General features: G+C 40.7%; 1 protein-coding gene across 1 annotated transcript in view; it reads left to right on the top strand.

Annotated features, from left to right (window-relative positions):
* Astn2 (astrotactin 2) overlaps positions 1–13,134 on the top strand; it is an 887,273-nt gene that overhangs the window by 256,922 nt on the left and 617,217 nt on the right. The window contains exon 4 of the mRNA XM_042678724.1: positions 522–674. Coding sequence (XP_042534658.1) covers positions 522–674 — 153 coding nt within the window. The remainder of the gene's footprint in view (positions 1–521; positions 675–13,134) is intronic.

The following is a 13,134-nucleotide window of genomic DNA, read 5'->3' as shown; positions in this document are numbered from 1 at the left end:
GCTGCTGGAGAACTATGGTCCTTCTTGTTTCAGATGATCATGTGTGCTTCTCCTGCCAAGGCGATGCTCTTTCCAAGTCTCTCCCACCCCACCACCCTGGATGGCCTTGTTTTGCTCTTTTCCCCTCACGTATAAGATCTCCACCATTTAGGTATTGTTTCCTCCAGGAAGCCAGCTTTGACTTTCTAGATGGGCAAGATGAGCAATCCTCATATTCCTCTAGGATACTGTACTACCCCATCACAGACATGTTGTAAAATTTCCTGGTTATCAATTGCTTAAAATACAGACTGTGTCCAATTTCTTTTCATCATCCTCTCTCAAGCCCCTAAGGAAGTGCTTGTAACACAGTAGATACTGAATAAAGCTAACTTTCCATCTGTGCTTAGCCTCAAAGCTTGTGGTTCTGTATCTCCAGTGGGCCAGAGAGAACATTCCAGAGACTCTAGGGAGCCAAGGCCAGACTTGCAGGGGCTGAGGGTAGGCCAAGTCCTAACCTCAGCCCCATTGCCACCCTGTAGCAGCAGCTGAGGCGACGCAGGAGACCGTGGAGTCCCTGATGCAGAAGTTCAAGGAGAGTTTCCGCGCTAACACTCCCATCGAGATCGGCCAGCTGCAGCCAGCCCCACGCAGCGTGTCTGCAGGGAAGCGGAAGCGGAGGAGCAAGTCTCGAGGTAGGATCTCTTGGCACATCTTCCAGAAGACAGCAGGCTGTCCCACTGTCCCAGAGATACTGGAAAGCCTTCTCCGTGCCTTCCTTGATCACAGAACTTTGTGGCACTTTCTCCCTCTTGTGTCTCTTGGAGATAACATACCTGTGCCCCTGTGTGGAGCGTTAACCTAGTCACGCCTCTTCGTAGGCACAGTGAAGGATGAGAACGGATCCTCCAAATTTTAACATGATTGAGATGGTTAGAAGGAAAATAAAGAAAGCTTCCAGCCTCACCAGCTGCAGACAGGAGGCACTTTTTCAGCTGTGGTTGGTGTCCTTCTGGAGAGTATAAGGAGTACAAACCATTCCTGGAAAGCATGAGACCCTTCTGGTAAGATGCAATTACGGGACTGTCAGGAACAGGGAGAGGTTGAATGTCACTCTTTAGGAACTTGAAGAATAGAGTCAACACGGTCAAAAGGATGGTAAATTAGATCGAACTGCATTCAGATTTCTATTTTGCTGCTAAGTATCTCTATTAGCTAGGCCATGGCATAAACTTTCCTAAGACTCTCCTGTCTCACAGAGTTGTTCCAGTATCTTATCACAATGCCCAGAATGTAATAAAAAGCAGATCTCTTCCTCCTGCTCTTTCTCTTCATTCCTCTCTCCTTACATTAACACCACCACCACCATCATCATTATCTTTTCCTCCCATCTCCACCCCTGTGACTTTGAATATGGAAGGGACCCACATGTCATTGCCTGATTTCCAAACTTTTCCTTCTTTTAAAGTCCACTCTATAGTCTCCAGCTGATTGCTGATTGCTTTGGGGCTTCTCATTCCTCCATTTCCAGTAGCATGCTTCTGTTTGCTTTTGACAAACAGGTAGTGGGTTTTTTATGCTTTCACAAGTGTTCAGCCTTATGGTGTCTCATCCCTGTAATCCTAGCTACTAGGGAAGGTGACATTGGGAGGGTCATAGTTCAAAGCCAGGCTAGGCAAAACATTCAGGAAATTCCCTCTGTGGTGACGTGCACCTGTCCTCTCAGAAATGCAGGAGGCTGACAGGATCCTAAATCAAGATCAGCCTGGTCTTAGGGTTCATTTCCCTAACATCACCTTATCTGACCTTTTCTGCTTGACTCAGACATATACTAGATATTGCAAATAAGGGAAACCATGGGACCTATGTTTCTTTGGACCTGGATTACTTCACTTAATATAATTTTTTTCCATGTCTTTCATTTCCTAACAAATGGGGCAATGTCATTCTTTCTGATGGAGGCATAGAATTCCATTGTGTATATAAACCACATTTTCTTAATCCATTCATCTACTGAGGGGCATCTGGGTTGGGTCCATATCTTAGCTATAGTAAATAATGCTGCAATAAACATAGTCATGCTGGTAGCTTTAGTGTGGTCTTGTTTGTAAACATTTGGGTAAATGCCCAAAAGTGGGATTGCTGGGTCATAGGGGAGCTCTATGTGGAGTCTTTTGAGGATGGGAAGGGATGGGAAGGGAAAACAAAGGAGGAGGCTACAATGCTTGATAAGAAATGTACTCATTATCTTGCCCATGTAATTGTAACCCCTCTGTACAATATTTTCACAATAAAAAAAGAATTCTTCAACATATTTATTTCAACAACAACAACAAAAAGATCAGCCTGGTCAAGAAAGAGCAGAAGAGTCCCTCACAGGGGAGGAAACTGGAATAGCAGTGTGCACCTCTTATGTCAGCTATGATAAAAAGTAGAAGAATCATGATCCGTGCATGGCGAAAACAAAAACAGGCCTTTCTCAAAATAACCATTGCAAGAAAAGGCTGAAGGTATACCTCGGGAGTAGGGTATCTGTCTCATAAATGTGAAGACCTGAGTTCAACCATCAGTTTTATTTAACCCCCATCAAAAAGAAAATAGAAACAATGATGGAATGCACAGGCTTACAAACATGATCTTCAAGGCCATGTAGAGTTCTAATCTCTTCTATTTTTTTTCTAAATCTATGTGCTCTGAACTCCAAGCTCCTACATGGTTCCATTTTTCTCTACCTGAAATATTCTTAACCGGCTCTTTTGCATAATTTTCTTGACATTTATACATACTTAATGGTCCAGGCAGCAAGCTAAATCATATATACATCTTATTTTATTTGATCTTCCAAACAGACCTATGAGGCAAGCACAATACTAATTCCTATTTTACGAATGGTCTCATGGCTTCAGAAAGAGCTGCCTTCATCTACCCAATGGAATCCTCTAGAAAGTAGGAACCAGGGGAATACCCACTAGTCTGAGTCCCAAACTCTTTAACTTACCCACTGCCTTCTGCTCTAGTGAAATTCTCTCTCTCCTTCCATGCATTTAAATAAGACATTTCTGTGAAGGCATTGTTGACAGTTACACTCACAATTCACCTTGAATGCTTTCAGGTATAATTTTTACATGTGTTAAGTATTGGTTTCCTTTTTTGTATGAATAAATTGTTTTTTTTTTCAGTAATAATTTGTTTCCTATAGCTGGACAGAGTTCTTTAAAGGTAAGCTTACCTGATTGGTTGAATGACCTTTGCATTTCCAGGCCTAAATCAGTGCCTACCATGTGGGAGATGCTATTCGTTGAGAGGATGCATAAGTCTTAATCTTGTAAAATTCTGAATTCTGTGAAAAAGCAAAAACATAGTATTAAGTTAGGCCACATATTGAGGCAAAAGGAAATGAAGGAGTTCTTTACTGAAACTCACTGGGTCAACAATGAGTTGCCCTGAAGTCAGAAAGAGCTGAGTTCTAATCACCACCCAAACAGTTTCAATTTGCATGGCTTTGGAAAAGTCATTGGCTTTCTCTGAGCCTATTTTCTATTCTTCCATGACAAGGTTGCACTAAGTATCTGATTACTGAAACGTTCAGATAGCCTGTGTCAGGAAGTAAGTAAATGCTCTCTTATGCACTTTGTTGGTTGAACATTGAAGGTCACTCATAATTTCATTGGGCCTTACCTATCTAATTTTAGTCCCACAAGACTCACCAAGAATTTCTTCCTCATTACTCCCTAAACTCACACACCATAATTATACTCCAAGTTAGTAACCTCTACATCCCTGCTAATCTAACGTCATTCGTTATTTTGCAGTATTACATGGTAAACATTTTTATGCCACTGAATTTTTCAAAAGCGTCCATCCAATATATCATAATTTTCTTAAACAGGTCTCCACTGTGGGTAGATATTTGGGTGTTTTCTTATATTTCATCCTGATAAATAATGCTAATTATTAGTTATTTTTGTTTTGCTTCTTTTTTGCAGAATACTTAAGGTTTCCTTTGGAATTAGTTTCATTCTATTGGAACAGAATTTCAATGTGAGATTATTAATGATCATCTACTAGTTGATAGATGTTATGACTGGAGATGAAAATTGTGAAATTATATTAATTTCCAAATTAGAAAGGGGTCTGGAATAAAGAAGATATGAAGAAGCTCATTTGAATCTCTTTGATCCATTCAAAATACATTCTCCCTGTACTCTACCTCACAGTTGCAGACCTGGAAGTTTCCAGATCTGCCTCTCACCATCTTCCTGGAAATCACTCAGTCTGCATTGCCTGTGCTTCAGCCAGACTGGCATTCCTCGTGTTGCAAGAACACAACTACCAATTCCCTTCTTTGCCTTCTCAAAGAAGGCCTAACAATTCCCTTCTCCTTGCCTTGTCTCCTTTTGAACATACCCTTCCCCTTCACTACTCTCCAAGCCCTATCCTATCTTCCATTTTCAGCTCCAATGTCAGCTCCTCAGCACGCACTCCCAGGGCTACCCAATCAGAAGTTTGCGCCTTTTGGAAACGATTATTATTTGTTATAACATCCCTCTCCTCTTTGTTTTACTGGGTTTTTCTTTTTACAACTTGCATTGTAGTATTTTAGTCTATAATTCCTTTTATTTCTTTTCTGTTTACGCTCTTCCTCTCTTAAATATGTGCTTTGTATTTATAAGTCTGAATTGACAATGTGCTTACTAAATATTTGTTGGTCAAATGAGTGGATTCATGTCTAAGATCACTGGACTGCAGCTCAGATTTATCACATGTAAATTAATGGTGTAAGAGGGATCTGACCAAAACCAAGGCTCCAGGGTCAGACATCCAGAGAATACTGCTTCTTCATAGATACACGTATTGATAAGTAATACATTTTTGTTGTCAGATTCGTGTTGCTAGAGCATTACCCAAATAGCTCAATTGCCTTGTGATTCTACTGCCATGTTGGTTAAGGGTTTTGTAGGAGTAATGTAAGGATAGTACAAACCACTCTGCACTTCCATGCTGGCTCACCAAGACCATCAAGATTATCTTGGATAGGGGCTGGGGGTTTAGCCCAGTGGAAGGGCGCCCGCCCGGCACGTGCAAGGCCCTGGGTTCAGTCCTCAGCCCAGGAAAAAAAAAAAAAGATTATCTTGGATAGCCAGGTGCCTGTGGCTCATGCCTGTAATCATAGCTAGTCAGGAGGCTGCGATCTGAAGATCGCAGTTTGAAGCCAGCTCAGGCAAGAAGGTCTGGAAGATTTCTGTCTCCAATTAATCAGATAAAAAGCCCTAAATATTTCCAAGAAGTGTTACTCAAGAAGTCGAGTGCCAACAATGAGGGATAAAAGCTAAAAGACAGCCCCCAGACCATGACTTACAACCTGGTATTGGCATGGGGGTAGGGGAAGGGGAAGGGAAAAGCTTACCTTGAACAACAACAAAAAAAAAATTGCATGATCATAAGATAGTGGGAATTCTATGCGCTTCCTCCTCCTCCTGGAGATTCCTAAATAGCTTTTAGTCTGTTACAGATTGCAGGAAGTCCCACAGCCTAGAAAGTGGGGCTGTTTTTGTTTTGTTGACTGTCTGTGATGCCATCTTGTTCACAGACTCTGTTTTTTCCCCCTGGAACATTTATTAACATCTTGCAAAACTGAAGCATTCGCAGAAACATAATTTCAGGAATGCTCCATTACCCTTCACTGACCATCAAAAATCCCAAATATGATGGTCTGAATCTCCAGTCTTTCATTGTCTCTTCCCTCCCCGTGCCACCAAAATCGCTATGAGTCTCCTGGCCCAGAGTGTGAGCACCTGGCCTCTCTCTGCTTCATTAGGCTCCACGCCCAGTCTGTTATGCCCAGTGGTTTCCAGCAGATGGAATGGGTAGCTGAGAACTGGTGTCATGGAATGGAGCACATGGTTAAAAACAGCTCCAATGTGTTTTTGTAGCGGCAGCTTCTTCCTGAGAGGCCTGGGGCCCGCAGATACGCCTCATCCTTCATCAGACAGTGGATGGCTAGAGGAGGACTTAATTGCTGCCTTCATGTTTGTGACACGGTTTTATGAGGCAGCTGTTAGGTAGCCACTCCCCGATGTCCTATAGATAGTGAACAAGTGGTGCTTGCATTCAGATGAAGCAAGGAGGACTAATGTGACTGTGAGAAAGAGTTTTCCGAGACCCCGCAAGCAAAGATGGTGGTTTTCAATTTCTTTTCTTCACTGTTTTTACTTTTCATAATCCTTGCACAAAGGGGTTTTAATTCAATATGTCATTGGTAAATACAATGAAGCTTGATCCATGTCACCCTTTCCTCATTCTCCTCTATCTGTCCTATCCCCTTCCATCCCCTCAAGTTACGTGGTTCCATTTGCACATGGGTTATTAACTGTTATGACTGTATTTGCATACTCTTCCTCTCTCCATTCATCTATCATCCTTCCCTTCACCTTACCCCCGCATCCCCCAACACACCTCAAGTCCAGCTTCTTGGTATTCATTTTGGTAAGTTGTAAGCCAGCTGTTAAGAGGAATTATACCCTCAGAATCCTGCTCTGTGTATTTTATAAGTTAGCTAATACATGTCTATATACATATACATGTGACTCTGTGTATATTTTACATACATATATATTGATTTTGATCTAACTTTCACAAATGAAAGGAAATAAGAGGTAATGTTTTTGCAAAACAGAGCTCTGTATTTGAAACTTAATTTTTCTGTTGACTAACTAGTTGATCTTTTCTTTATTCTAAGTTTCTTTTTTATTTGAGCCTATTCATTTGGACCCATTTTTAAGATACATTTCTTTTTTATTTTTTAAATTTTTATTGATATTGATGTATCACAATTATAAGAGGCAGGGCATGAGTTCATTGTTTTAGAATAGTGTCATCTCTTCCCTCATTTTCTCCCAGTTTTTTCTCTCACAACACCCCCCCTCCCACAAATTGTGTAGCTCATTTTCAACATAGTGTCTAGTGAGTTTCACTCCTGAATTAGATCACCCTTTATCCCACTATTTCTTTCCCTTCTCCTCCCCAAATCAGATAAACTTACATACAAGACAAAAGGTACAGAAATCAAAAACAGTGACAAAAGGGGAATCAGAAAAAAAAAGAGAAAAACCACATTAAAAAGTAAAATAAGGGGGCTGGGAAGGTGGCTCCGTGGTAGAGCGCTTGCCTTACATGCATGAGGCCCTGGGTTCAATTCCTCAGCACCACATAAGCAAAAAGAAAAAAGCCAGAAGTGGTGCTGTGGCTCAAGTGGTAGAGTGCTAGCCTTGAGCTGAAGAGCTGAGGGACAGCGCCCAGGTCCAGAGTTCAGGCCCCACGACCGGACCCCCCCCAAAAAAAGTAAAATAAAAAACCTCTTGTTTTTATTTGTTGGTGTTTACTTAGATGAGCATCATTTTATATGATCATATGCACATAGCTATTAAGCCTTTGTGATTCTCTCCAAAGAATATTCTCCTCTGGTCTCACTGTGAGAGTAGAATCCTGTTTATGATGTCCATCCATAACATTATGGATAAGAGCTGTGTATAGTCTCAGTTTGCTCTTCGGTAAAATGGAACTAATAATAGCAAATTTAATATGGGTGTGAAATAATACCCAGAAGATTCTAGGCCCAAAGCCTGGTATACTGGCAACATTCTTTAAAGAGTAGACTGGATTACCACTGTACTCGAAGCCCTGACCATTTGGCCTCCTGGCCTCACAAATCCATCCCTTCTTTTCTGGGCCGTGATCTTTCCCTTGAATGATGAGTCATTTTCATCTATATTCCTGCAATCACCTTATCATCCAGCCTTATCATCCCTAACCTAATAGCTAGAATGATTTTTTTGGTAATCCACTAAATCTGGCCATATTACTCCACTGCCTGGAACATTTTCTTTTTATGCTTCCACTTACATGAGTGGTTTCTCCAGCTTTCGAAATAAAAGTCAACACCCACCCCCAATGGTCAATTGCTCTGCTCAGAAATACAGGACATATGGCTTAAATTCAGATTCCAACTTTAAAGAAAATCCATGCCATTCTAATTCATTATATTTGAAATTTTATTTTAGTGCATGCCAGTGAACTAATTTAAAATTTGTTTAAGCCATAAGATAAAATTATAGTTTTTTATGATTAAGCTGATGTAAGGAGATGACAGTGGTATCTTAATCAAAGGATTTCTATAGGATCTAACAAGATGATGCTTGTAATGGATTTAATACGAAGTCAAATGATACACAGTGAACAAAAGTGCTCTATTAACTTTTTAACTATTATTCTCTTCACTCTTCTTATTACCAAATTATTTTAGTCAGTACTTATTATATCCAGTAGGACATATTTATGTAGTTTTAGAAACAAGACTATAAGGTAAAGCAAACAATGCTAATAGGATTAAAAAGTTATCACTGCTCACCACACCAGAATTCTTCCTAGCCTGCACCTGACCCTACCTCTAACAATAGCCCAAAGTTACTTTGTTTGCAAGCACAAGGCCATTTCTCCCTTCCTCCATTGTCAGTACTGAGTTCTGACTATGCATTGATGGAAAGACATCCCTTTCCTCCAGGTAGAGAATTGCCACCACCTTTGCATCCCAATTTCGAAGTCTTCTCTGTGAAGAGTTCCCTAGCCCTGATGCCAGCTGGGTAAGTCACTCTTGTCTCTGGGCACTCACAGTTCCAGGACTATTCACTGTCATAGTCATGGCCTATCTGCCATGGTCTTCAGTTCTCATATTTCCATTATGTAAAGGACTAACTCATGCACTCTGTAACTCCAATGCAAAACAAAAGATTGGCTTAGGAAAGGAATTGACTGAATAGAAGGAAATGGGGATGAGTAGATGGGTGGATGGGTAAATGGATGGATAAATAGATAGATTGATGAGGAGATGAGTGAATGCATGGTTGGATGGATGGGTGGATGAATGGGTAGATGGATGAAAGGAAGTAGCTGGGAGACTCACAGAATATAAAAGTTAAATTTATTGTGACATACCATCAATGAAATATTTATAATATGCTATAAACATTATGCACATATCATATGTACCATTTCATTTTAAAAAACCACAGTTCTCAGTTATCCCCATATAACATATCCCTATTCAACAAAGGTAGAAACTTAGACACCTTAACTGGCTTGTATGTGGCTATACAATCAGTAGATTATGGAACAATGAATTCATAGCTCACATTTAAATCATTAGATGACTTGAATTCTACTCTTACTGCCCTAAGATCTTTGGAACTGTTAAATTACATCACCTTAGTCTAGTACTTGAAGAATGCAAGTAGTGTTTCTTGCATTGAGTTTTTCTGTACTACCAATACAGTTGTGAGACTGTTAGGAGCCACAGTGTTTTGTTTTGTTTTGTTTTTTTGTTCGTCGTGGGGCTTGAACTCTGGGCTTGGGCCCTGTCCCTGTGCTCTTCAGCTCAAGGTGAGCGCTCTACTGCTTGAGCCACAGCACCACTTCCGAGCCACAGTGTTCTTAAGGGAGAGACATCTCTTCTCCTGAGCTTACAAAGTCAGGACTGTCCCTTTCAGGCTCTCTCTAGTACCAGGGAGTTATTCTAATTTCCTTGCGAGTCTCTAGGAGTTATAGATCCTGTGCTTTTTTTCCCAATCATTCGCTCAACCTTGTAAGGATTTCATGCAATATAGAGTGTGCCACCCAGATCTCTATCCACAAGCATCTAACCATTTGTTGAAAGAAATAGAAGACTAGACATCCATAATACAAATGAGTGTATGGAGAGGGTGTGGGTTGGGTTGGGTACTTAATAAACTGGAATACTAATTAACAAAGGCCTCATAGATGAGGTCATCTCAGAATAGTTCATTGGTATTTATCAAGGAAAAAGTTTGGGACAGCATTGCTTGTAAAATAATGAAAATGTGCAAATATACTTGGGGGTAAGAGCATGCAAGGCATTGTGGGAATATCCGAAGGAGGATGTGAACCAGGCAGATGCTGGTGAAGTGGAAAGATCTCCAATCCAGCACCAGAACCAGGTATTTGCTCCTGTGTTCCCTAGCTATGGACACACACTTTGGAGGGCAGACCAATGCTGGCGCCATTATCCTTCTCTGTGGATAAGCTCTAGGGCGTTCTTTAATTCTGAGACATAGTCCCTAGGAGGCAGGCTTATGTTCACATATATTTTTTCTTTTTATTAGTAAGTGGCTATAAATTATTCACTTAGAAGAAAATAGTCAGAAACATTAATAACTTTAAATTAGTTGCCTTAATGGGTTGTTGCTCTGCTTAAATATTGAACAGGCAGCCCCAGGATCTATCTTCATCCCTTGGGTCCCCATCTCCATTCCCCTGATTTTTTAGACCCAGGGGCAAGCTTCCTTTCTGGTCAGGGAACCTTGTAAGGGGCCCAAGAAGCCCAGTAAAGAAGTTATACGAATATCTTTTTTTTCTTGCTATTGTTTCTAATGTGTTTATAATGCACCATGTAATTTTTTTTGTTGCTTTCTATGTTCCTCCCCCATGGTATAACTCCTATTTTCACTGTATTTGATGTCAGTGCCCTGCATCTTTTATATACACTTCTCTAATTTGGGGAAGGAAAGGGAAAAAACAAAATGCTTAAATAAGGATACTGGTTGACCCATTGTAGCAATGAGATGTACAAAACGCTATGTTGAAAACAAACTTTACAACCTCAGCAGGGGGGTAGCAAGGGGAAGTAGTTGTGGAGGTGGGAGGGAAGGGATGGTAGGGGGAAAACAAAGGAGGAGGCAACAATGCTAAATAGGAAATGTACTCATTACCTTGCTCATGTAACTGCAACCCCTCTGAACAACATTTTTACAATAAAAATCATACAAAGTATTAAAAAAAAAAAAGAAGTTATCAAATCCTGGAGAAGTTATGAAATGTCTTTGATCCGTGAAAAAAATATCGAAGAGACTGAATGGAGAAAGGGCTGCCCCTTGGTAAAGGAAGTTTTGACTCTGAATCATCAAAATGAAGTACAACTTAAACCATCAGATGTTAAATGGCAGTCGGAAGGGGACTAGATAGACCCCAATTCCCTGAGCCTGGTCCTCCATCTATGGTGATATACCCTCTCTTTTCTTTACCTCTGTGCCATTTTCTCTAGCTTGAGTTTGCTCTCCTCCATTACCAATATTGGAAGCATCCTCTTCCTACAAAACAAAAGCTGAAATGCCTTCAATTTTTTTTCTCAAATGAAAGTCATGGTCATTTCTCTCAAGCATTGAGAGTCCCTTTCCTGACTTCCTTGAGCTATTTGTCATTCGTTAGATTTTATTAATTTATGGCTATTTCTTATCTTCTCCCTTAATTAACCTACTCAAGTGTGTAACCGTGTTCGAACTCTCCCTGTGTTCCCACCGGCTAATGTAATTCCTGACAAATTGCAGAAGCTCCATTAATGTTTGAAAAGTTAATCCCTGGCTAATCAAACTGATTGCAGGGCCTTGGAGAAGACTTTCTGCTCTCTGGATCTTATTGTCCTCGTCTTAGAGGTTCTGTGGCTTTGTGACAGCATGCTCAGGTTCTGGAGTCAACGCCATGTGGACTCATATCCCAGCTCTGCCACTGACTTTTGGAAACCACTTATGTGTTAAATCTCCATTACCTAATGCACAAGTCACACAATCGTATGATCATTCTCATGGGGAGGTTGAGAGGATTAGAGTTAATATATGTAAAGTGCTTAACCAGCTGCACCGAACATAGTGAGTACCTAATAAATCTTTGTTGCTGTTAATTCGGAAAGCAAAGGTGATGAGCTACATAATTTCCACAAATCTCCTCCAATATGAATCATCTTTGATTGTAAATCTGGCTGAGAAATATTGGTATCAAATGAAAAAGTAAAAAAAAAAAAAAAAAAATCCTGGATTGAACCCTACCCTTGGCTTTAAGTGCACTGGATCTCCAGGAAAACAACCTAATCTCAGGATTCCATCCCTAGCACCTGGGGATGTGATCCGATCTGCCATTCCCTTTTATCAGGGATGTTGTGAGAGTGTGCTAAGATGCTTATGGAAATGCTTCTTTAAAAGAGGCAGGCTATAGATTGCATCCTGGCTCTACCTCAGAGCCCTAAAACCTTCAAAGAGAAGAAATGCCAAGCATCTTTGATCAGGGAGCTTTTTCTACAGCTCCCTGCCTTTTCTCTCTTGACCAATGCTATGCTCCTTCCAAAATGAGTGGCCAGAAACAGAACCAGCACCAGCCCCCGATTAGCCCATGTTGTGTTAGTATGAGGCATTGAGAAAGAGAATCTGAAATCAGACCACACAGCTGCTTCCATAAATCTTCCCTGGTGTATCATTAGGAGTTTGCCTTCCTGAGAGTGTATGTCTCCTTCAGGCAGTTTTCATTGTCCATCTGAAATATGCCAGGGAGCTCTTAGTCAATTCTGTCCGGCCTGATAAATGACAAGAGAACCACAATTGGCTTCAGCAGAAAGGTCTAGACCAGTTCCTGGTGAAGGTGAAGATATCACTCTAGGGTATTTCTTTCATCAAAATGGTACAATATTATGTCACTTAGTATTGCTGTATAATAGAATTATTCAAAAATAGAAACTCGGTGACTTAAGCCAGCAGCTATTTATTTAGCTCTTGATTCTAGACAATTATTTGAGCTTGCTTTAGCTGGACAGTTGCCTTTTGGGTGGGCAGGTTTAGTTGGCTTGTGTGCATCCTGCTATCCTGGGTTGCTTCACATGCTGGGGAGTTGGTTCCATGAAGTGGTCATCAGGGTAATCTGATCCAACTTGCTTTAAGAATGTGGAAAATTATAGGATTCTCATCACAGCGAAAGCAGCAGACTCAGGAATAGATTTCAGATCCCATACTTGCAAAATCATCCTCTTTGTGTGCCATCTGAATATGTAAAATCATGTAGGCTGGATGACCTACACTAGGACTGGCGGCTGGTGACTTGATTCATGTACATGATTTGAAATGAGCAAGTCCTAGTCTTTTCTTTATCAACTGTAATCAAATGGGGAAATTGCAAAGACATCAGAGAGAGAAAGATGCTTTAGATTTTGCCTGTATTCAAGAGACACATGATGGTTCTACATTCTGAGGATAGGACATAAAGTTAAAGTGCCTAAGATATTAGCAGTTGTCAAGCAGGAGCTTGGGAACCGGGTATAGGATA

Source organism: Dipodomys spectabilis, unplaced genomic scaffold (genome assembly GCF_019054845.1).
Source record: "Dipodomys spectabilis isolate Male_0828 unplaced genomic scaffold, ASM1905484v1 ptg000046l, whole genome shotgun sequence".
Lineage (NCBI taxonomy): Eukaryota > Metazoa > Chordata > Mammalia > Rodentia > Heteromyidae > Dipodomys > Dipodomys spectabilis.
Note: the sequence above shows the minus strand (reverse complement) of the source record. Positions and strands in the feature narration are given on the sequence as shown.